The sequence below is a fragment of the Otolemur garnettii genome, unplaced genomic scaffold (assembly GCF_000181295.1).
Source record: "Otolemur garnettii isolate 467f Iridium unplaced genomic scaffold, OtoGar3 scaffold00045, whole genome shotgun sequence".
Lineage (NCBI taxonomy): Eukaryota > Metazoa > Chordata > Mammalia > Primates > Galagidae > Otolemur > Otolemur garnettii.
This window is the reverse complement of record NW_003852440.1, coordinates 7,967,863-7,991,565: the sequence shown is the minus strand read 5'-3', so window position 1 is coordinate 7,991,565 and position 23,703 is coordinate 7,967,863. Positions and strand designations below refer to the sequence as shown.

At 43.3% G+C, this 23,703-nt stretch overlaps 1 protein-coding gene across 2 annotated transcripts in view; it reads right to left on the bottom strand.

Annotated features, from left to right (window-relative positions):
• Positions 1-2,044: 2,044 nt before the first annotated feature.
• The window catches only part of TAF5L (TATA-box binding protein associated factor 5 like), a 34,047-nt gene continuing 12,388 nt past the window's right edge, over positions 2,045-23,703 (bottom strand). For both annotated transcript variants that reach the window (XM_003790984.3, XM_023513913.1), the window contains exons 2-5: positions 23,142-23,286; positions 18,766-18,870; positions 12,514-13,238; positions 2,045-3,996 (exon numbers count right to left, since the gene is read on the bottom strand). In XM_003790984.3, the coding sequence (XP_003791032.1) occupies positions 3,199-3,996; positions 12,514-13,238; positions 18,766-18,870; positions 23,142-23,283 (1,770 nt within the window). In that variant the 5' untranslated portion in view covers positions 23,284-23,286 and the 3' untranslated portion in view covers positions 2,045-3,198. The remainder of the gene's footprint in view (positions 3,997-12,513; positions 13,239-18,765; positions 18,871-23,141; positions 23,287-23,703) is intronic.

Here is a 23,703-nt window from a genome sequence, read left to right as displayed (position 1 = left end):
GGCGGGCCCGAGCTGGGGATTCGAACCTGCCACCTTAGGTGTATGCAGCTGGCGCCTTAGCCGCTTGAGCCACAGGCGCCGAGCCTAAAAACTTTAAATGGTTTCCTATGTCCTCTCTTCATTACTTTATCTTAATTTCTGTCTTCTATTTGGCCTGTCTCCTGCTAGATTAAAATGAGTCTGATTTTCTGAGCCTCTCATTGTGAGAAATCTCAGTTGGTTTTCCTCAACATGTCCCCCCCGCCCCATACATTGCAGTGATTTATCATTGTGGTTCAAAATAACAGGATATTCTTAAGTTGCTTTTAGTCATCTGTTGTCCAGGTCTGTTCTTACTGCCAGGTCCTGATCTCCTTGTGCTGCTGATTTACTTGGCAGAGAAGCACGAGCCTTGTAATGATTGCCAGGAACATTCAGTGACTACCATCCCAGTTCGCTTTTTATTTTACCTGGTACTGCAGGAATGAAAGGAGACACCAGAATATGGGTAAGAGCAGGGGCTTTGCAGCTTGAACACCCAGGTCCAAACTGACCTTCCCAAGTACTAGCTATGTGACTCTTGGCTAGTGCCTTGATCCAGCAGGGTCTCAGCTTCCTCACCTAGGAAATGGGGATAAAAATACACTCACCTCAGAGGTTGTTATGGAGAGAAGTTAATTTTCATAAAACTCCTGGAGTAGTTTCTGGCACATAGTAAATGCTATCTATGTGCTTATTAAATCATTTATTTATATTTATATTCATATTCCTTTTTTGGAGCTAAAAAATTATTTTTGCTATCTTTGGGACTATATCCTCTTGCTAGAAAAGTGAAGACACTGAAACTCCGGAACATATTCAAGATATGTAACTAATCCGCGTTGGGTGTATATGGACAACAGAGCTGTGCTAGGTGTTTGCTATTCCTCCTATGAAATGGTGCTACTGCCAGCCCCATAGGGCACTGGGAAGGTGACAGCATTCAAGTGGACATGGAATAAGACACACAGATACAATACACACCCCTTGTAATAATTTTAGGAATTTGGGGGAAGTTATAAAGAATAGTCTATAAAGTTGTATCACTCCACATTAAAATTAGTTCATAAAAGAAAAAAATAAGGGCAACTGTCCATGCAGATCACTGACCTGAACTGCAGTTGTAAAGTATGGACAGGACTGGTGATACGAGTTCAACAAAGGAAATTCTGTATTAACACAAACACACAGAAACCCTTTCCAGATCATTCTGAATCAGGGATGCTTCCACTTCTGCGAATAATGCCATTCAGGAATGCTGTTGTTTCTACCATCTAACAGACCACACAGAGCCTGAGAGTTTGCATATCCAGAGAGGGATGTGTTAGTTCTTACTCTAGCCTTTACCTCCAGAACACGTGGAGGGTGATGCTGCCAGACTGAGCTACCAAAGTATCCTTCCTACAATAAGAAACATTTCCCATTAATGAGCATCAGAGGCTCAAGTAAAATAAAAGTTGGCATGAAATCCTAGTCTTCTCATTTAATTTCAGCCCGTTTTCCTCAACACATCCCCCCTCATATACATTGCAGTGATTTATCATTGTTGTTAAAAATATGATGATTCTTGGTGTCCTTGCCAGAAAATTATGTTTTGAAGTACACTTAATTTTGAATGAGTCCTTTATCTGGAATTGTTCAAGAAATACTTTGAGTTTATTAAAGAACCCAGTCCCTATGCTGTGTAGTAGAGAGTGGTCTTAATGGAACTGGAGTAGGACATTACCAAATGACTCTAGATGGTAAAATAAATATGTATTAAAAATACATTAAAATAAAAATAAATATTTCTACTGTCGACTTGGATGTGGAAACATTAAATGCCATCAGTTATCCCAGTGAATGCCAAGGTAAATCACAGTTCACAGTAAGCTGAAGAGAACACAGATGGGATAAGAAGGACACACCTTCCCTGCTCACTGCTGCTCCCTGACGAGAGGTGAGAAGACTATCATCCCAGGCTGGGCCACACACTCACCAGTGTTCAGAGTTTAAATGAGATGCCAACACTTTTTTTTTTTTTTGAAACTAAATGTATTTTAATAGAAAACAAAATACAAAATAACTCTTCAGAAAACAGAAATATTTAATCCTTTTCCCACAAATTAGAACTTGCTTTTTCTCAGAGCATACTTTGATGTGTGTGCGACATACTTAGGATTCACTTCACAGAGCGCTCATTAGACTGGGACTGCAGTGCAGGAGGTGGGAGTGGATCAGCACAGGCCAGAAAGATATAGAGAAAGCGACACCTCTGAAGGGTCATTTGGAAATCCCACGTTTCTCTAATTCTATCTTGTGACTTATTGTTACTCCAAGTTATTCTTTATCATACTCCTTCTTTGGAGCAGAGAGAATTAATAATAGAAGTGCAGCCATGGAAAGAATTTTTTCCCACCATCACTGCAAAAGCCCAAGAGCCCAAACTTTCTCAATCAAACCCACCCACCCACTTCCGGGAACATGTCAACTGAGGCGATCAATCTATCACCCAAAATTTCCCTTTCTCCCAATACACTGTGCTACCAAATTCTCTGAATTCCCTGAACCTCAGAATTCCAAGTATCAAAGCCAGTGCCAGGAGTCAAACCTGAAAGGTAAAAGCAGAGAAGGTCCCCTCTGCCAGTGCTAGGTCTCCTCTTCTCAATAATAATAATAATTATAATAACAATAATAAAAAATCCTGGTTCTCTGTAATTATGGAAAAGGAAAGACTTTTTGTCAGGATCATCCCCTCCCCTTTCCTAGCTCCCACCCCAACATCCCTCCACCAATAAGGACTTCCTTTCCACCAAGGGCTGGACCGTAGGTGACACCTCTGCCACTCGCTTCTAGAGTGCTCTGCAACCACGCTCTAACCAGACCAGCCCTGGGCAGGGGAAGGGGCAGAAGATACAGAGACAGGAAGGTGCTCACTCGTGCAGGGCATGCCACGGGGCCTCTGGAGCATCCTAATTCTGGATCTTGTGTCCACTCTCCACTGCCTTGCCTCAGCCTCCAACCCCAACCCAGACCTTCAATGTTGGGGGGCTGAGTGAAGCAGGACCTGCCTGGGATGAGGGCCCTGGAGACAGGGGAGCAGGGTGCTCTTTCACAGTCACTGATTCAATCTCGACTCGTGGAAGGACTGCAACTGGAGGCCTTCAGCACTGCGCCAGTCTATTCCAACAAAGAAAAAAATTAATGTTCCTGATTTTCTTGTGTAATTCCAGTCACCAGAAGAAGGTTACAGGCCATGAACTGCACACTCAGGACGCTGCTCATCTGCCCGGTGTACACGCCCACAAGCTCGCTGGAGGAGCCGTCGGCAGGCGCACTGCAGTATGTGTTCCTGATGTCCCAGACGCGCACTGAATTGTCCATGGAGGCAGAGGCGATTAAGCCGCTATCTGGACTGAAGGTGAGGCTGGTGATATTGTCTGTGTGGCCTCTCAGTTCTTTATAAAGGGTCCCAGAGGCCAAGTCCCACAGCTTCAGCCGCTGGTCCTCGCCTGCAGATGCCAAGTACTTACCGTTGGGAGAGAAGGCCAGAGAAAGCACAGGGCCACGGTGGCCTGTGAAGAGTCTCACAGAGCTCCCCTGCTGGGTGCTCCACAGACGCACAGTCTTGTCGGTGGAGCCTGTAGCTAAGTAGTTGGAATTCGGGTGGAATTTGACACAGTCCACATCTGCCAGGTGTCCTGCGTATATTCTCAGCGGGTACGTCCGATCAAATGACCACAGCCTGGCAGTACGGTCGTGCGACCCACTGGCGAAGTAGAGACTGTATGGGCTGATGTCCAGGTCCCACACAGGGTAGGCATGTCCTTGGTACAACACAGTGTTGGTGAAACTCCCCAGGTCCCAGTATCGAATGGACATGTCCTCAGAACAGGAGAGCAACCCTGAGCTGTCTGCGAGGAACCTCGTGCTGTACACCGGCCCACAGTGTCCCCGCAGTATCTTCATCTCTGTGCCAGCACCATCATCCTCATCATCCTGGGAACATTGGGGTGGGTGGGAAAGGAAATGTACGTGAAAAAAAATGCTTAATGCTTTAACAAAGAAAATAAGTCCAGGAAGAAAAAGAAAAAAGAAAACAGAAATTTTTTGGGAAATAGTATTTACCCCACTAAATGACAGTGGTCTTGCCTTTAAAGGTCACCCCAGGAAAGCAACTCTAGACTGCATAACTGAATATAAAGTCTCTTACTCTTGGCTCGGCGCCTATAGCTCAACCGGCTAAGGCGCCAGCCACGTACACCTAAGGTGGCGGGTTCGAATCCCCAGCCCGGACCCGCCAAACAACAATGATGGCTGCAACCAAAAAATAGCCGGGCGTTGTGGCGGGCGCCTGTAGTCCCAGCTACTTGGGAGGCGGAGGCAGGAGACTCGCTTGAGCCCAGGAGTTGGAGGTTGCTATGAGCTGTAATGCCATGGCACTCTACCCAGGGGGACAGCTTGAGGCTCTGTCTCAAAAAAAAAAAAAAAAGTCTCTTACTCTTTGGTTGAAGATAACACATGATTTCCAAGTCTGATAAAAAGTTAGCCTGGGGCGGTGCCTGTGGCTCAAGGAGTAGGGCGCCGCCCCCATAGGCCAGAGATGGCGGGTTCAAACCCAGCCCCGGCTAAAAACTGCAACAACAAGGAAAAGTTAGCCTGTGTGACTTTTATTGTAAATTCTGATATATGCCTTTTGGAAGTATTTACTTCTGAATTTATGTGAAGTTATTAAATTCTTTTATTCTATAGGCATTGTCTTCATTTGTCACTTTTTGCTGCTTTACAAGCCATACTGCTATTTCTATTCTACTGGAAAAAATGCTGACCTGCTCATTACTCCCACAGCAGGGGTTAATGAAGGCAGATGTGGCCTCACTTAAGATTAATACAGAACTACAGAGGAATTTAGCCAAAGTAAAGCTGGATATGTGAGAATTAACAGTAAGGTAGAAAGGTGCTGTTATCTGTGAATCACACCCTCCCTGTGCCCCCTGGCCAGCCACAGTGATTTCCTGAACAGTCTCAAATATTTTCCCCTGAGTTACAAAACAAGGCACGGATTCAGAATTGCTTTAAACCTGCAGTTCTCAACCTGTGGGTCCCAACCTCTTTGTAACAATGAAAATACAACCTGCATATCAGACATTTACATTACGATTCATTAACAGTAGCAAAATTACACTTATGAAGTAGCAACAAAAATAATTTTATGAGGAACTGTATTAAAGGGTCACAGCATTAGGAAGGTTAAGAACCAGTACTTTAAACAAAGCCAAGCAACTCGTGTGATGGATGCTTGGAAACAGCTCTCTGTGTGTGAGGATGGAAGACGACCCTTTGACCCCTTCCCCACAAGTGTCTTGCCTATTTTCAAAACTCTTTTTTTCCTTTATTCCCTAACAGATAAACTCCTGACAACTACAGCTTTCTCTATCCTGGAATTCATAAATTACAAAGGGTTTTAATTAAACACTAGAAGAAAGAGTAAGATGAAGACTCTTGAACTGATCAACTCTGTTGACTCATATGTGAGCCTTTAGGTCTTACTCAGGAAAGGGACTTTTTTTTTTCTGGAAGGACCCTTTTTTTACTTGAAAAACATTACATTCAAAATAAAGGAATGTCTCCACTGTGTACATATTTGAGAAAAAGTTAAGAGAAAATAAACCCTGATGTCCATGAATATTCTAAATGGCTGTTTCACATACTCAACATTAAAAATATATAAACATTAACATTCTATAATAAGTGCCACCAAGAATATTTGTAATTTTCCTCTCCACATAGCTTATAGCACCACTTTAAAATTTCAAGAATGACTCACAGCGCTACAACAGAAAAGTTTACTTAAGGAGTGTGGGAGCTAAAATGACACCAGATGAATTAAAGATCCTTTGAAAGTTAACTGTGAACTAAAGGGCTTGTTACTACTGCTGAGGCCTAAATGGTAATCATTTGGAAGAGGAAGCCATGGATTGGGCCTTCGCCTCCCAGTGGGGACCTCATGTCATGGTTGGAGAGGGAGTGACATGCGTGCCAGGAAGGCAACTGGCACTCCCAATGGTCCCTGTGACTGTCCTGGGGTGGTGGACCATGAAACAGAGAAACCAGAATGCTCTTGCTGCTATCACTCTCAGCTCTTTGCCAGGACCACAGCTTAAAATAACACAGCCATGTTTCTGTGTGGCTCACCCCTCCCACCAGGGCCTCAGCACAGGTTCTCATTCTCTCCCAGACAGGACGACTCTCCACAACTTCCTGTGCTTCTGACGGGATTCTGAATGGGTGTGCATGCCAAATAGAAATGTTTAATCTGTGAAGTGTATTCATGTAATAATGAGTCTTCATTTTGTTTTAAAGACAGCAGGCTCTGTCACCCAGGTGGCAGTACAATGGTATAATCAAGAGCTCACTGCAGCCTTGAACTCTTAGCCTCAAACAATTCTCCTGCTTTAGCTTCCTGAGTAAGCCAGGACTACAGGAATGTGTCACTATGCCTGGCTAATTTTTAAATTTTTTGTACAGACGAGGTCTGGTTTTTTTGCACAGGCTACTTCAAACTCCTGGCCTCAAGAGATCCAGCTTTGGCCACTCGAAGTGCTGGGATCATAGGCATAAGGCCCTGAGCCCAATCAGTCTTACTATGTACATATAAAACATACACAAAGTAGAAATTTAAAGGCTAAAAAAAATAAGAATAAACAGATCTCCAAATATTATCTAATACATCTTCGTGCTATAGTCTGCCAACCCTGCTCTGGGCCACGGAGTCCCCACAAGTCTCAGGTTTGTTATAACTGCCTGTTCCTGGACCAGAAGGCTCCTAGTCTACTCAGTTCAGAGGGAGCTCTCTAGCCTGCCTATATCAGGGGTCCTCTATGGGGTCTGGAATTGACCCCTGGACTATTCTTTAATTAGCCATCAATGGAAGTGAAAGAAATTCAACTTGGCTGGGTTACAACTGAGAAGTGAGTGATGGCTATCTATGTGAGAAAGACAGCAGCATGAACCACAGCAGAAAGGGCGGCCACTGGCCAGGGCGGAGCCACACGTGCTGCTCACGTCAATACACAGCAGATTTCTAACACTTAGGACCAAAAGAGGTATGTAACCATTCCGTAAATAATCTATCACTTTCATGCTTAAATGATAATTTGTCTATCTTGGATTCAATGAAATACATTAAAATTAGTTTTAATAATATTTTTTCCTCTTTAAATGCAACTATTAAAAAACTTTAAAGTATGTCTATGTTTTACATTATATTCCCATTGGACAGCACTGATGTAGATAACAGTTTTATATCCAAAACTAGAACTGAATATTGCTGACAATGCTGGCTTCTTTACCTTCTACATTTAAAGACCAGCTTGGGGAAGAGTCATCAGACAGTAAATGAACTGAATTATGGGAGTTTTATTGTCAGGCTGAGGAGGCAGGGTGCCGGCAGTGATGAGGGGGTTGTGTATACATAGCTGAAAAGAAAAGTGCAAATCCTGGATTTTATATCTGTAGTTTTGGCATGTTGTTCAAATATTAAAAATACATACTTATCAATTAACACAGGCAAAAGTTGGATATCATTTCTATGTCCATTTCATAGGGAATGAGGAATGGAAAGTGATGGTTTCATGCTTCACGTTAGTGTCTGAAATTGGGGGAGGGCTGCTTGTACCAGGCACAGCGAGAGCAGGTCAATTAACACATTTCCAAAGGTGAGCCTGGATTATCTTTAAGCGGGATAGAATGGAAGCTGTATTCACTGTGTCCAGTTTTATTTAGCATAATTAATAGAGAAAATTTTATGCTTACATAGTAGGCTCTTGGTTACTATTTTTTTTAATGATATAATTCACATATTTTAAAATTCACTGTTTTAAAGTGTACAATTCAATGCTTTTAGTATATTCACAAATTTTATGCAACAGTCATCACTATCTAATACAGAACATTTTCTTTTCTTTCTTTCTTTGAGACAGAACCTCAAGCTGTCCCCCTGGGTAGAGTGCCATGGCATCATAGCTCACAGCAACCTCCAACTCCTGGGCTCAAGCGAGTCTCCTGCCTCATCCTCCCAAGTAGCTGGGATCACAGGTGCCCACCACAACGCCTGGGTATTTTTCGGTTGCAGCCATCATTGTTGTTTGGTGGGCCCAGGCTGGATTCGAACCCGCTACCTTAGGTGTATGTGGCTGGTGCCTTAGCCACTTGAGCCACAGGTGCAGAGCCAATACAGAACATTTTCAACGACTCATAGAGAAACCCCAGTCTCTTTCAACTACGCTCAGCCCCTGACGACCAAACTACTTCCTGTCTCCACAGAAGTGCCTATCTGGGACCCTTCCTATAAATGGAATCATATGGTATGTGACCTCTTCTGGCTTGCTTCTTTGCTTAGGATGAAGTTTTCAAGGCTTATCGATGTTACGGCGTGTATTAGTGTTTTATTTCTTTTCATGGCCAAGTAATACTCCACTGTATGCACATGCTGCATTTTATTTAACCGTTCATCTGATGATGGACATCTGGACTGTTTCTACTTCTCTACTATTGTGAGTAATGCTGCTGTGAACATTCACAGACAAGCTCTCATGGGAACATGGGTATATGTCTAGAAATGGAATTGCTAGATCTGAACACTGTTAAATACTGTTAACATGCTGAATGATGAGTTTAAGGACATAGTCATTAGTAGAAACTAACTTTTAAATTTGGTTTACATGGTTCTTACTTCCTATTAATCTCTTTAATTCAGGCATCTTCACCACTTACTTTGACCTGCTTAGCTGCTTGCTATAGGCACCTGAGTCTGTAACCCCTGCCTGAGGAGTCTTGATTTTAACTGTGAATTCTACAAGGAAAAAAGAAAGTCCAATTTCTCTCCGAGGAAGCATTAAAACCCAACTATTATTATAACTAATTTGCTTTATTTATTTATTTATTTAATTAATTAACTTAGAGACAGAGTCTTACTATGTCGCCCTAAGTAGAGTGCCATGAAGTCACAGCTCACAGTGACCTCAAACTCTTGGACTTAAAGCAATTCTATTGCCTCAGCCTCCCAAGTAGCTGGGACTACAGGAGCCTGCCACAATGCCTGGCTATTTTTTGGTTGCAGTTGTCATTGTTATTTAACAAGCCCAGGCCGGGTTCAAACCTGCCAGCCCCGGTGTATGTGGCTGGTGCCCTAACTACTGAGCTACAGGCGCCGAGCATAATTTGCTTTTTTAAAAAAAATTTTTAAAACATCCATATGAATTTATGGGGTACATAAGTAATTTTTTTTTTTTTTTTTTTTTTTGAGACAGAGCCTCAAGCTGTCCCCCTGGGTAGAGGGCTGTGGCATTACAGCTCACAGCAACCTCCAACTCCTGGGTTCAAGCGAGTCTCCTGCCTCCGCCTCCCAAGTAGCTGGGACCACAGGCGCCCGCCACAATGCCCGGCTATTTTTTGGTTGCAGCCGTCATTGTTGTTTGGCGGTCCAGGCTGGGGATTCGAACCCACCACCTTAGGTGTACGTGGCTGGCGCCTTAGCCAATTGAGCTATAGGCGCCGAGCCAGTAATTTTGTTACATACATAGATCACACACTGGTCAAGTCAGGGCTTTCAATTATGCCTTGCTTCCCCCCAAAATGCTATTTTTCAGAAACCAACTAGAAGACGTGGGTTCCAAGTACTGTGAATGGGTGGGAGTACAGGAATCCCAAGCAGGAGGAACCCTCAACAACAGAATAGGAGGATTTTGATTTTAATTCTAAAGTTTAAAAAAATATATATTCTTTTTTTGTTTGACGGTGTCTTTTATTTGTTTAATAATTGTTTCAAATTCTTTCTTCATTCTGATTCGCCTCCAAAAAAATTATTCTTAAAGAAAGCATCTACAGTACTTTCAATATGGATGATGAAGAGACCAGAAAGACAAATAAAACACCTGTTCATATGACCCCTTGCTCTTGTCTTGCCTGACAGCACCTCCAGCCATGTCGCCCCTGAGGTTTCCTCTCCCCATCCCCTGCACTGATCCAGTAACTGTGCTTTTCGCCAGTCCGTCCATGGTTGCCTTTTCCTCCACTACCACCACCCTAGTCTGGCTGCCAGAAATAGCCCTGCATCACTTCCTGTCTTACCTTCTCTCCCAACTCCAGCCATACTTAATTTCTTTCAGTTCCTGAATCCCTCGTCCCTTTTTAATCCTCAAATACACTTCTTCTGATGGCCAGAAATCCCCATAGGACAACAGAGTCACAGAGCTAGTTTTAGTGGTGGCCCGAGTCTTAAACCTTTTTAAATCTACTCTTCTCAGATACCATGCCATAATGCTATCTTCCTTAATGCCCAGAATAATTTCTAAACTTTGCATCATTTAAGCAAATAAGGTCGGAGACATAATTTTTTTAAAGAAATAGGGTCTTACTCTGTCACCTAGAGAACAGCAGTGCTCATTACAGCCTGGAACTCCTGGGCTCAAGTGATCCTCTTGCCTCAGCTTTCCAAGTAGCTGAGACCAAGCATGTGTCACATACCCAGCTAACTTTTTAAAAAAAATTTTACCTCTCGTTTGTAAAGACAGGGGTCTTGTTATATTTCCCGGGCTGGTCTCAAACTCCTGGCCTCAAGTGATCCTCCCACTTTGGCCTCTAAAGGTGCTGGGATCACAAGATCCATTCCACCCATCCTATTTTTTTTGTTTTTTTGGAGACATAGTCTCACTTTGTTGCCCTCAGTAGAGTGCTATGGCATCACAGCTCACAGCAACCTCAAACTCTTGGGCTCAAGCAATTCTCTTGTCTTAGCCTCTCAAGCAGCTGGGACTATAGGTGCCTGCCACAACCTTGGCTCTTGCTTAGGCTGGTCTTGAACCTGTGAGCTCAGGTAATCCACCCACCTTGGCCTCTCAGTGTGCTGGGATTATAGGCGTGAGCCACCTTGCCCAGCCCATCCTGTTTTTAAATTACAGAAAATCAAAAGTAGGTGAGGGGAGTATCCTTCAGTTGTATGTGAAGAACTCCCAAGCAGCAAGAACTGTTTCCAAGGAAAAGTGAAGTCTGATAATTCAAATACAAGTGCAATGAAAAATACTTTTGGAGAGTTCTCTAGAAATCAGAGCTTGTACCAGGGAATGCATACTCTTTTATTCACTGTAATAAAATCCTCTAATTATACTGTCTCAGTGGCAAGAATCCAAAATTCAAAATTTCAAAGGCTATACTAAGAAAAGAGGAGCAGAAAAGTAAGTGTTTAGTGTACCTAATATTCCTGATATCCTTATCATTAATTAAGTGTTTAGTGTACCCAATATTCCTGACATCCTTATCATTAATTGTACTTTAGCTAGAATGATGTTTACTTCTGAATATATCAACCCTGTGTAAAGAATTTTTCACCCAAAGTAACTCGAGGCAAAGGTACCTAAATTTCAGCAGTGACATGACAAAAATACTTGTGTCCACAGCTCTTGTGGGACGTGCTCAGAGACAGTGAGCTCTGTGCGGTTTACTCTGTATTTCCTTGGCCCACGTTCTTTCTAAGGCTATGACTCTCAGTGACCTGCAACTTGGGTCACAGGGTCTGCCCTTTTCAAAGACCATCTCAAAGCGAACCAAATGAGATCTGACAAGAGATGGTCACACTGACTGACAGGTGAAATGGCAATCTGCTTCCATGTTACTTTTCAAACTGGGGTCTGGGATCACCCTGAAGCACACCCAGCCAGAGGCAGTGCTCTGGCCTCAGAACGCTGGCAGCCCCGGTGTGGTGAGAGTGCACGGAAGCTAGCTGCTGCTGAACCATGAAATGGCACAACTTTTTGTGGGGAAATGATAATATGCAGTACAGTTTAAAATGCAGACCCTTTGACCTAATACTCCTACTTCTCAATATGTATTTGCAAATGTGCACACACAAAAATGAGTATTTACTGTAAATCTCAACTAAGTTAGTTTTAGTTCAAGGTTTTTAGGCTTAGTGATGCTACCTACATTTCAGAGAGCAATAAATAGTAACTATCCATTAATGATGTTAATATTGTTAAAAATAGTTTTTATCTTTGAGATGAGGCATGTGCAGGAGTTCCATGGCTACAGGTTATGTGGCATTTAGTCTGATTTTAGCTACATAAGGAGGGAAATAAGGAAGCCCATTCTCCATAAGCTCTGTTGTGTTTGTTAAGAATAGTCTGGGCAGGCTCAGTGCCTGTGGCTCAAGTGGCTAAGGTGCCAGCCACGTACACCTGAGCTGGTGGGTTTGAATCCAGCCTGGGCCTGCCAAACAACGACAGCTGCAACCAAAAAATAGCCAGGTATTGTGGCGGGCACATGTAGTCCCAGCTACTTGGGAGGTGGAGGCAGGAGACTCACTTGAGTCCAAGAGTTGGCGGTTATTATGAGCTGTGATGCCACAGCACTCTACCCAGGGCGATAGCCTGAGGCTCTGTCTCAAAAAAAAAAAAAAAAAAAGAATAGTCTAAGGAAATTGGGAAGGCAGGTGCAAGGAAGAAAAAATGGTATTCATACCTCCTCTTCCAGAATATCACAAGCCAAGTGGATGCGGGACACGTCTACTTGATGTGGCTCTGATTTTAACTTCTTGGATCGTAAACTCCAAAGTTTTATGCAGGAGTTGTCGAACCCAGCAGCAAGCAGCTTGCTATTAGGGGAGATTTCCGCAGTGTTCAGCAGCTGCTCTGTGTTATAGAAGGCATAGAAGCAGATGGTAGTGAGGGAGGGAGGTCCGTCCTTGACACGCTTAATGCTCTCCTGAAGGACCTCCAGAGCGGCCTCATTCTGTAGAATAGGGCTGGGCACATCAGGGGGCTCTAAGCCATTGCTCTCTCCACGAGAGGAGCTGCCACTGGCATAAAGCTGGTAGTCTGTTCTCTTGGCAGGTTGCACATCAAGATGAATATGTAAGGTAAGGACTTTGCACAGGGCAGTATTGTTGTCACTTTGGAGGTAGCGGATAAGGTAGTTGTAGCTGTCTTCCTGGAGGCGGACTACATACTTGTTATCTAGGAATGCTCGGAGCTTGAAGTTAGACAGGATGTCCTGGATGGTCTGAGTGGTCTGTAGCTGCTCAATGACATCCTTCTGGCTAGCATTCTGCAGAAACATTCCATGGAAGCGGCTGTAAAAACTTTCCACTGTGCTCTTGGAACTGTTCTGGACCAAGTTGAGATGGAGGTAGACAAAGAGAGGATAGAGGAGAGGCATCACTTCGTGGCTGTGCTGGGAATCAGAATCTATAAAGAAAAATAGTGAGGGCTTTATAATGAACATAATCTCATAAGGGCTTTATAATGAACATAATCTCATAAAGCACTGTGATTGTCCTGGGGAGCCCACCATCACATAATAACACTTTCTTGCCAGGACCCCATTTTTTGAAACTACTGATTGAAATACAAACCTAACACAGAATTCTGGAATTTCAAAATCCTTTTGATTGGAGAAGGAAGAGCATGCACTCTGACATCCACAAACCCAGGCTTGAAGTTAGCTACAGATCAGAGACTTAACCCCCAGAGGGTTTAAGCGACTTGTCTAAGTTCTCCCAACAATTCAGTAGCTTGCACCCATGTCTTCAAGGTTTAGTATTTTTTCTCCATATATTTAGTGTTTCTCATACTAGGGACCTCAGACCTCTGGGATGTATTCTTGGGACACTCTGAGGTCTTCACAATTTTTTTTTAACTTGATAAATAATCTAAAAATCCATGAGCTCAAGGACAGAGTTGTCTGGACAGCCACTTAGCAGGAAAGTGCTCTAGTTTGCGCTTTATGATAGCTTTTGGCATCCATCATCTCAAGTAAAAATCAAAGCACTTAATTTAGTGGGCTCATGAACTTCTCTGGCTATATATACAGGATGGCGTGTCCTAATACTAAGATGATAGCATTCACTCATAATTGTCCCCTGTCAGCGTACTCGCTTTGAGTTTTATGGTTAAAAAGTAAAACTTTTCATTTGCAGTGCTAATTTATAAATGGACATCTTTATGTCATTAAGACTGAACTATATAGGTTGAGATACTCATATCCTTCCCTAGTATTTTGAGATTTTTATCATTTCCTAAGACTTTAATTTGTGTCTCTAAGTAGCTGATGCTGAGTTCTTTAAGTCTCTATCTTTCTCTTAAATTCCAGCCCCAAACTTCCCACTGCAAGATATACAATAGGATACTATTGTCATGACAACTTAAAAATGTGTAATTTCTTCTGATTTCTATTCAAAGGTATTATTATTTGCTCTAGTCTCAAACCTGAGTCATCCTCATCTCTTCTTCTTCCTTCATTCCTAAGCCTTGGAGATTCTACCTTTATAACTTAACTGTGAAGTCAAGATCCCACTACATTTCCATAGCACTGTCAAGCTGTGGTCCCTTCTCACCTCATTCTTCAAGCATTGTTATGGATGTTTACTGACTGGTTGGCCTCCCAGCTACCCCCTTACTAACCATTTTATAAACTGCTTTCAAACTAATATTCATTTATCTTTAATCTAAAAACCTTATCAACAACACTGCTTCCTTAGTTGTTCCTGCACAAAGAGTTGCCATCTCTGCCCTTTTATCATGTTCTTTCACTTCCCCAAATCTTCTCCTCCTCTTCAGTGTACTGAAATGCAACTCATCCTTCAAGTACTGACTTAAGTCCTACCTCCTAGTCTGAGCAACACAGCGAAACTGCAATCTCTACAAAAAATGAAATTAGCCAGTGTGGTGGTGCACACCTATAGTCCCAGCTTCCCAGGAGGCTGAGGTAGAAGGTTTGCTTGAACTCAGGAGTTTGATGTTGCTGTGGGCTATGATCACACCATTGCACTTCAGCCTAGAAGACATAGCAAGGAAAAACCAAAATCCTACCACTGGCTCAGTAAAGCCTTCCCTGAATACTCCAGACTAACTCCCTTTCTCCTTTCATTCCAAAAGGAATTCCTATATGTATATCATTCAGCAACTAACCTTATACTGGTGTGTGAAAGTGTTTCTACTATATTCAAACTATATGAAAAAACTTTTACTTACAGCATTTTTTGCTTACAAATTAGATTAATAACTATAATAATATAGCTCTTCAGAGACCTAAGGGTAGAAAAAAATGTTTCAGGAAAAGCAGTTCATAGGGAACAATATATGAACTACTTCTAAATAATCTGTAACCAAAGGATTAAAGACTCAAATTATAGACAAAACAGCAGATAGATTTCTTAGTTTTGAAATAAGATAAGAAATCACAAAGGAAATGGTTGATAGATTATAATCTATTGAAATGTAAAGTTCTGGGAAAACAATCCCTGTGTTAATAATTTTTTAATGGTAAAGATTCATGTAAGATAATCATTATATAAAGCAGAATATACAATATACTTAGCCTTGCAACACTTAGAATTATCCCAGTTTTAGTTGACCCCCATAATGATATTTTAAAGGAAAGTATCTATATTTACTACAGTCTATAGTTGGAGAAAATGGCCAAAATGTTACAGGAAATAAAAGATACAAATTAAACCCTCAAGAGGATTATCTTATCAGTTTCATAGTTGTTGAGTGATGGAATTCATAAGTAGAGAATAGTCTGTTAAACAGTCACAAAACTGAAAAATAATGAAGATTAAATGTTTAGTAAAAAGGGTCTATTATGTTTAAACTGAAAAGAAAGAAGCTACATAAGTTCCTCGTATCACATGAATGTCTCAGAACACTGATCCATCCCTGCTAAGGATAAAAAAAGTAAAAGTGAATTTATAATAAGAGTTTCATTCAGGCTTAGCACCTGCAGCTCAGTGGTTAGGGCGCTAGCCACATACACCGAGGGGTGGTGGGTTTGAGCCCGGCCCGGGCCTGCTAAACAACAATGACAACTGCAACAAAAAATAGTTGGGTGTTGTGGAGTCCCAGCTACTTGGGAGGCTGAGGCAAGAGAATCGCTTAAGCCCAAGAGTTTGAGGTTGCTTTGAGCTGTGACACCACAGCACTCTACCAAGGGTAACACAGTGAGACTGTCTTGAACCAAAAAAAAAAAAAGAGGCAAGTAAGAACTTGGAGACAATTCAGAGGTAAGTAAGAACTTGGAGACAATGAGTTATTTTTAATCACTGGCATTGGTTTTCCAGGCTTTAAGCAATTAAAAAATTTTTTAACTATTTTTATTTAAAAAATCTTTCCCATTTTTTATTTGTATATATTCATGGAAAACTTCAACTGTTTTTATAAAGTTATTTTACTCAGTTTAAAAATGACTGTATTTATCTCTCCATGATAGATTTATCTTACCACACCAGTGGTGGAAGCTGGTTGAGAAATAAATGCCTGGCCTCTTTCATTCATTCATCCTGCATTTGTGTTACTTACTAACTATATGCCAGGCTAGATACTGTCATAAGATGTACTGATATGGTCCTGCCCTCATGGAGAATACCTACTAATGAGAAAGACACCAAGTAACGCACTGAACAGAGATACAGTGATGGACTGTGTATACTTAGGGCAGAGAGATGGCTCCTGCCATTTCCATTGTGATTATATAATATTTATGTTTTTTGAGACAGAGTCTCACTCTGTCACCCTGGGTAGAGTGCCATGGCCTCATAACTCACAGTAATTTCAAACTCTAGAGTTTGAGCAATCCTCTTGCCTCAGTATCCCAAGAAGCGGTACAGGAGTATACCACTATGCCTGGCAAGTTTTTCTGTTTTTAGTAGAGATGGGATCTTGTTCTTGCTCCAACTGGTCTCAAACTCCTAAGCTTAAGCAACCCACTCGCCTCATACTCCCAGAGTGCTCGGATTACAGGCATGAGCCACCGTGCCTGACAAGAGCCAGGAGTTTCACTTTGTTCAGGTTATAGTGCAGTGGTATGATCATAGCTAATTGTAGCCTCAAACTTCTGAGCTTGAGGGATTCTCTGGCCTCAGCTTCCTACTCAGGAAGCCTCAGCATGCTACTACACCTGGCTAATTCTTTTTCTTTCTTTAAAACTAGGTCTGAATATGTTGCCAGGCTGGTATCGAATTCCTGGCCTTAGTAATCCTCCCGCCTTGGCCTCCCAAGGTTCTAGGATTATAGGTGTGAGCCACTGTTCCTGGCCTTGTTAGATTTTTTTTTGAGACAGTCTCACTTTGTCACCCTCTGTAGAGTGTGATAGTATCATAACTCATAGCAACCTCAAACACTTGGGCTCAGGCAATCCTCTTGCCTCACCTTCCCGAGTAACTGGGAGTATTCTGCCACAACATCCAGCTTTTTTTTTTTTTTTTTTTACAGTTTTTGGCTGGGGCTGGGTTTGAACCCACCACCTCCGGCATATGGGGCCAGTGCCTTACTCCTTTGAGCCACAGGCACCACCCCTACACCCAGTTACTTTTTAGAGACGGGGTCCTGCTCTTGCTCAGGCTGGTCTCAAACTTCTAACTCACCCTCCCAGAGTGCTAGGATTACAGGCGAGAGCCACCACTCTTGGCTCCTGTTTGCCTTTTTCTGATCACTAAAGCGTTGCTATGTGAAACGGGATAATCTTATTATTACAGAACTGCAAAAAAACTGAGGATAATCTTATTATTACGGAACTGCAGTGAGTTTTGCAGTGAAGCATTAGGATGTCTAGGTCATCACTGAAGTGATTTACCCTGGTAAAAATTTTTCTGTTCACATCCCTTTCCTGTTGGGGCTCTTGATGTTTTTCCTCAACTATTTGCCACACTCTTCCTATAGAATGACTACTGAATTCTTGTATTTAATGGGATTGTTTTTTTCCCCCTAATATGCCGTATAGCATTTAAAAAAATTCCTATCTCAAATGATCATTCTGCCACCCATGAACTGGCCTGAACTACAATTCTGACTTTTTGCCTGCTGATTCATGAGAACTATTGTCTTACATGTTTGGAAATAAGATCATTTTAAGATGTACTGTGTTATTAGCACAGATAAAATGTACATTTCAAACATGTTGCATTTACAGATGCTTCTCCAAGTGGCTGACTTAGCTTTTACTTATTCAACATCAGTCATAGGTCACTGTACTGAAGGCCACCAATAAAACTAAACAAAAAACTCACAGCCTTTGCCCTTGTCAACTTTAACCTCAGGATCTAACTCTCTCATGAAAACTAACTGACCATAAATTTGAATGTCAAGAACTGAGTTAAAGCACCTTTTTTTTTTTTTTGAGACAGAGCCTCAAGCTGTCACCCTGGGTAGAGTGCTATGGCATCACAGCTCACAGCAACCTCCAACTCCTGGGCTCAAGGGAGTCTCCTGCCTCCGCCTCCCAAGTGGCTGGGACTACAGGCGCCCACCACAACACCAGGCTAGTTTTTGGTTGTAGTTGTCAGTGATGTTTGGCGGGCCAGGGCTGGATTTGAACCTGCCAGCTCAGGTGTATGTGGCTGGTGCCTTAGCTTAGCCACAAGCACCGAGCCTAAAGCACCTTTCTTATTTTTCTTTCTTGAGAGTGTGTCTCAACTCTGTTGCAGAGGCCAGAGGGCAGTGGCCTCATCATAGTTTACAGGAACCTCCAACTCCTGGGTTCAAGGGATCCTCCTGCCGTGGCCTCCTGAGTAGCTGGGACAACAGGTGCCTACCACCACGTCTGGCTAAGTTTTCCAGTTCTTGTAGAGACGGGGTCTTGCTCTTGCTCAGGCTGGTCTCACTAAAGTACCTTTGACTCTCTAGTACCTAACACCATGCTGGGAATATAGTAGTTCTGAGGGAGATCTGCATTACTCCATCTCTTAGTAAGAAAATGTTTCTAGGGCTGAATACTCACCAGTGAGAAAATTCCGCAGTCGTCCAAACTGTACTTCATATTGCTGGGGCTCTGCCTGGCAAGGGGCTGCAGACACTATGTTGGCACAACCAGATTCTGACTGAACTAAAGAGGAAAAGATACACAAGACATGGCAGGAAAGAGAATTATTAACCCAATATGGGCAAGATGGATGGAGGAGGATGCTGGGCTAGATTAACAGCAGCTAAAGTTTTGGCAGATTTCGGGAGCATGCTGGGGTCTTGGGTAAGTGGGGCAGACTGAGGACACTTGCTGCCTTTCCCACTTGATGTGAGAACAGGGAAATGAAAAGGTATCAAGCACAGACTAAGTGGAGAGTTACGCAGTTTGTGCAGAGTTATCTGGAGACGCTCTACCCTTGTTCTGATGTTTTACAACACCATGCCTTGGTGAGGATCCACTGTCAACCACTGTGATGGGCACTCAGCGGGCCCTTTCAATCTGGAAATCCAAGTCTTTCAGGTCTGAAAAATTTTCTTGAGTCAGTTTGGTAATTCCCTTCTAGTATCTGACTCTTAGAATTTGAAGGCTGAATCTCCTCAATGGATCTTCTAATTTTTTCTCCCATATTCCATTTCTCTGTCTTTTTGCTCTACTTTACGGGAGGCTTCTTCACCTTTTAATCCTTCTGACTTTTTCCCTAGGTTACTTGTAACACCTAATGATTTTTCATTTTTTCTATGTGACAACTTTTTCCCTTCTCCTGGCTGTCTGACAGTGAGGCATTCTACCACCGATGGGAATTCTGTGGGTACCATGGCTCATCACCCAAGATGACTCGGGAGGACAATTCTGCAATGTCAATGTCATTTGGTATTTTCTCATGGGCAGGTCGGTCTCACCAGGGAGGATCTTTTACCTGCTTTCCTAGAAGATGGGTGCTTAGCTACAGCATTCTGGACAGGTGAACGGGGGAAGAAGGCCGAGGTCTTAGTATTCAGCATGTGGACAGGTGAACAGGGGAAGAAGGCTGAGGTCTTAGTATTCAGAATGTAAATATGCACTTTATCGCCATTCTGAAAAGAAAACCTGAATCCCCTTACCCTGTTTACATGGATGGAAGGATGGTGATTAATGCAGCATGATTTAAGAAGCCACAACATAAAACACAGAAAGGGGACACAGGTAATAAGGAAGTCAACATACTCTGCTAGAACTCAAGAGCCAGCAGAGGCAAGAGACCTGCCGCAAGGCTGACTGGGGGTGTAGGCCTTCTCCCTCTCCCTCACGTTGCCCCATCTTTAGTTAATCGTCACTAAGTCCTACTAATTCCTAAGATTTTTCTTTTTTTTTTTCTTTGAGACGGAGCCTCAAGCTATCCCCCTGGGTAGAGTGCCATGGCATCACGCTCACAGCAACCTCCAACTCCTGGGCTCAAGTGAGTCTCCTGCCTCCGCCTCCCAAGTAGCTGGGACTACAGGCACCCGCCACAACGCCCGGCCATTTTCTGGTTGCAGCCGTCATTGTTGTTTTGCGGCCCGGGCCGGGGATTCAAACCCGCCACCTTAGGTGTATGTGGCTGGCGCCCCAGCCGCTTGAGCCACAGGCGCCGAGCCAATTCCTAAGATTTATTCTTGCCTTTCTACTCCCATTGCTGTCCCTCTGGCTGTCCTCACTTTGTTGGGTTACACCTTCTAACTAGTTTACCAGATTCAAACCTGGACCCTTCCCAATCAATGCTGCCACCAGAGTGATTTTACAAAAATTCACGTGATCACTTGGCTACCTTCCTCCAACTTGTCCCTGGTTGGTAAATGAACCATGAGACCTTCTGCAGAACATTTCCTGACCTGCCACCCTAATTTATATCATCATCTCCTCAGCTCCCACTAACCTGAGGTACTCCCCTCCCTCCCCAGAACTTACTACATCATCCTCTTCTATAATCACTGACTTACCTGCCTTGCTTCCCAACTAGAACATTGCTAGGAGCTAGGACTAAGTCTTAGCCATCTCTAGAACCTTTCAGCACTTGGCCTACAGCAGATGTTTAGTAAATGTCTGCTAAACAAAGACATAATTACGCAGAAAGACCCAGGACAAAATGTTATAATGGTCCTATTTCACATTCCCCACTTTTCCTGGTGGTTTTCCAGGAATAATACTAATGTTCCTAATATGCTATTATATCTAAACTAAGATAACTAGGACTAGTAGAGCTCTGGACTATCATGTAACAGTGATCAATTCTGCTTTCCTTCAACAACAGCAAAGAATTATTGCCCCCAGGCTCCAAAGAATGAGCAGCATCAGGAGATGCTTTATGCACTTTAAAGGCTGTGATGGCAAGTTCAGAAGGAATGAGTCTGGAGTGGGACAGGGGCCTTGTGAATTGACTATACTACCAGAATCAATAAGTACTTATTATTCCATACTGAGGCCACCATCTAGCCAAAATCTCATTCAGGTTATCCCTACGGGGTCTGAAGTAAAGGAAGAATGGATGGGTCTGACCCTTAAGTGAAGGCAGATTGCTGAGGGGGCTTGTGAACATCTTGGGGGAGTTGGGAACCAGCCGTGGGACCATCCTCGGGTCTTTATTTTTTTTATTTTTTATTTTTTTTGAGACAGAGCCTCAAGCTGTCCCCCTGGGCAGAGTGCCATGGCATTACAGCTCACAGCAACCTCCAACTCCTGGGCTCAAGCGAGTCTCCTGCCTCCGCCTCCCAAGTAGCTGGGACCACAGGCGCCCGCCACAACGCCCGGCTATTTTTTGGTTGCAGCCATCATCGTTGTTTGGCGGGTCCGGGCTGGGGATTCGAACCCGACAGCTTAGGTGTACGTGGCTGGCGCCTTAGCCGGTTGAGCTATAGGCGCCGAGCCCCTCGGGTCTTTATTATCTACAATTCTTCTCACAGCAGCGGCATAAACCCTGGGTCTTGACTTTGATGGTGTCAGGAAAAGAGGGAGTTGAAGTAACTGCTGTTACTAGTATAGAGGATGAAACCATTAAGGGATAGAGCAGGTAGTGATGTTTGAGGGCAGAGGAAGTCCAAGAATCAAGAAGATAGCAGGACACAGGCTGAGCACAGAAGGGGAACCAGAGCTACAGAAAGCACTGCTAACACCACCTCCACACACAGCCTAAAATAGTTCATGATCACCCTAAAGCATCACAGCAATCCCCCTGAATCTTCAGTACGTAAATTCAATATAAAATTATATCACATTAAAATGTGAACCCACAAAGTAGCAGAGTAACAATGATAGGAGGCTCTCCCTATCTATGGATTCCATCTCCATGGATTCAACTAGATTGAACATAGTCACACACATACACACACAAATTCCAAAAAGCAAAGCCTGAGTTTGCTGTGCCAAGAACTACACTGAGTTTATGTAAATGAAGTGGTGTGCTGGCACTGGGAGTGACCTTGAGCTCGTTTTAAGTGCACAGGAGGATGCATGCATGTTTATATGTAAACATTATGTTATTTACTCAGGGACTTGAGTGGATCCGTGGATTTTGGCATCCAAGAGGGGTCTTGCAACCAACATCATACAGATACCAACAGACAGATGTACACGTTATACTGATAGATTTTTTTTTTTATTTTTTATTTTTTTGAGACAAAGTCTCACTATGTCACCCTGGGTAGAGTGCCGTGGCATCAAACCTCAGAGCAACCTCCAACTCCTAGGCTTAAGCAATTCTCTTGCCTCAGCCTCCCAAGTAGCTGGGATTATAGGTGCCTGCCACAATATCCGGCTATTTTCTGGTTGTAGTTGTCATTGCTGTTTGGCGGGCCCAGGCTGGATTAGAACCTACCAGCTATGGTGTACGTGGCTGGTGCCCTAGCCACTGAGCTACAGGCGCCAAGCCTACACTGATGGATTTAACTCAAGTTCTTCTAAAGGAGAATTTGACTTCAAAACAATAAAAAACAAAATGAAAACTTTAAAACCTCAGTAATGTATCTACCATCCCAGAATTTCCAACCACAGATCCTGAAGCGCTCACTCGTCCAGCAAATCTGCCTTCCGTGTACGAGGCCTTGTGAGGTGAGAGGGACCTGTGCAAGGAGTGGTCAGAAACCCTGTATTCAAGGTCATGGCAGGGAGCGGATCACATAGGAAAAAGCTGCACGTACTGTCAGCACAGATAAAAGAATTTAGTAGTTCTGAGGAAAGAAATATGACTTTACCCTGGGGACTCACAAGTTTTCAGAAGTGGCATGTGAGCATGGCTTTGAAGGGATTCTGAGGTCAACAATATTTACGGATGCAGGTCACTGAGGCTTCTGGACATTCTGCTTTCCCTGGCACTACCTTGGGAAAAGAAGTAATTCTACACAGATGATGACATGAGCTCTTGTGCTTCAGGCTCACTTCACCACCAGAGCCCCCATCATTACCTGTGAGATTGGCTGCCATCTCCTCAGCAGTCTGTGACAGCCGCAGCCCTTGCTTCAAGGGACCATCGGAGTCCATGTATTGCCGGCGTTTGAGGTAGCAGGACACTGCCATCTGAATCTGCTCGGTGCGCACTCGTTTCATGACCTTTGAGGAGGAGGAACCACAAGATGCGGAAACATCAGGGCTGGGAGAGCAACTGATCTCATCACAACAGCAGGGATAGGTTCAGTACACAGCAGGGAAAGACCAGCAACACAGCTGGCTAAGTGGCTTCCTCAAGATGCAAACTAAGGCCAGGTGTGGTGGCTCATGCCTGTAATCCTAGCACTCTGGGAGGCCGAGTTCAAGACTAGCTTGAGCAAGAGCCAGGACCCCCTCCATTTCTACTAAAAATAGAAAAACTAGCCAGGCACTGTGGTGGTGCCTGTAGTCTCAGCTGCTAGAAGATTTAAGCAGGATGGCTTAAACCCAAGAGTTTAAGTCTGCTGTGAGCTATGATAAGTCCACGGCACTCTAGCCAGGTGACAGAGTGAGACTCTGTCTCAAAAAAAAAAAAAAAAA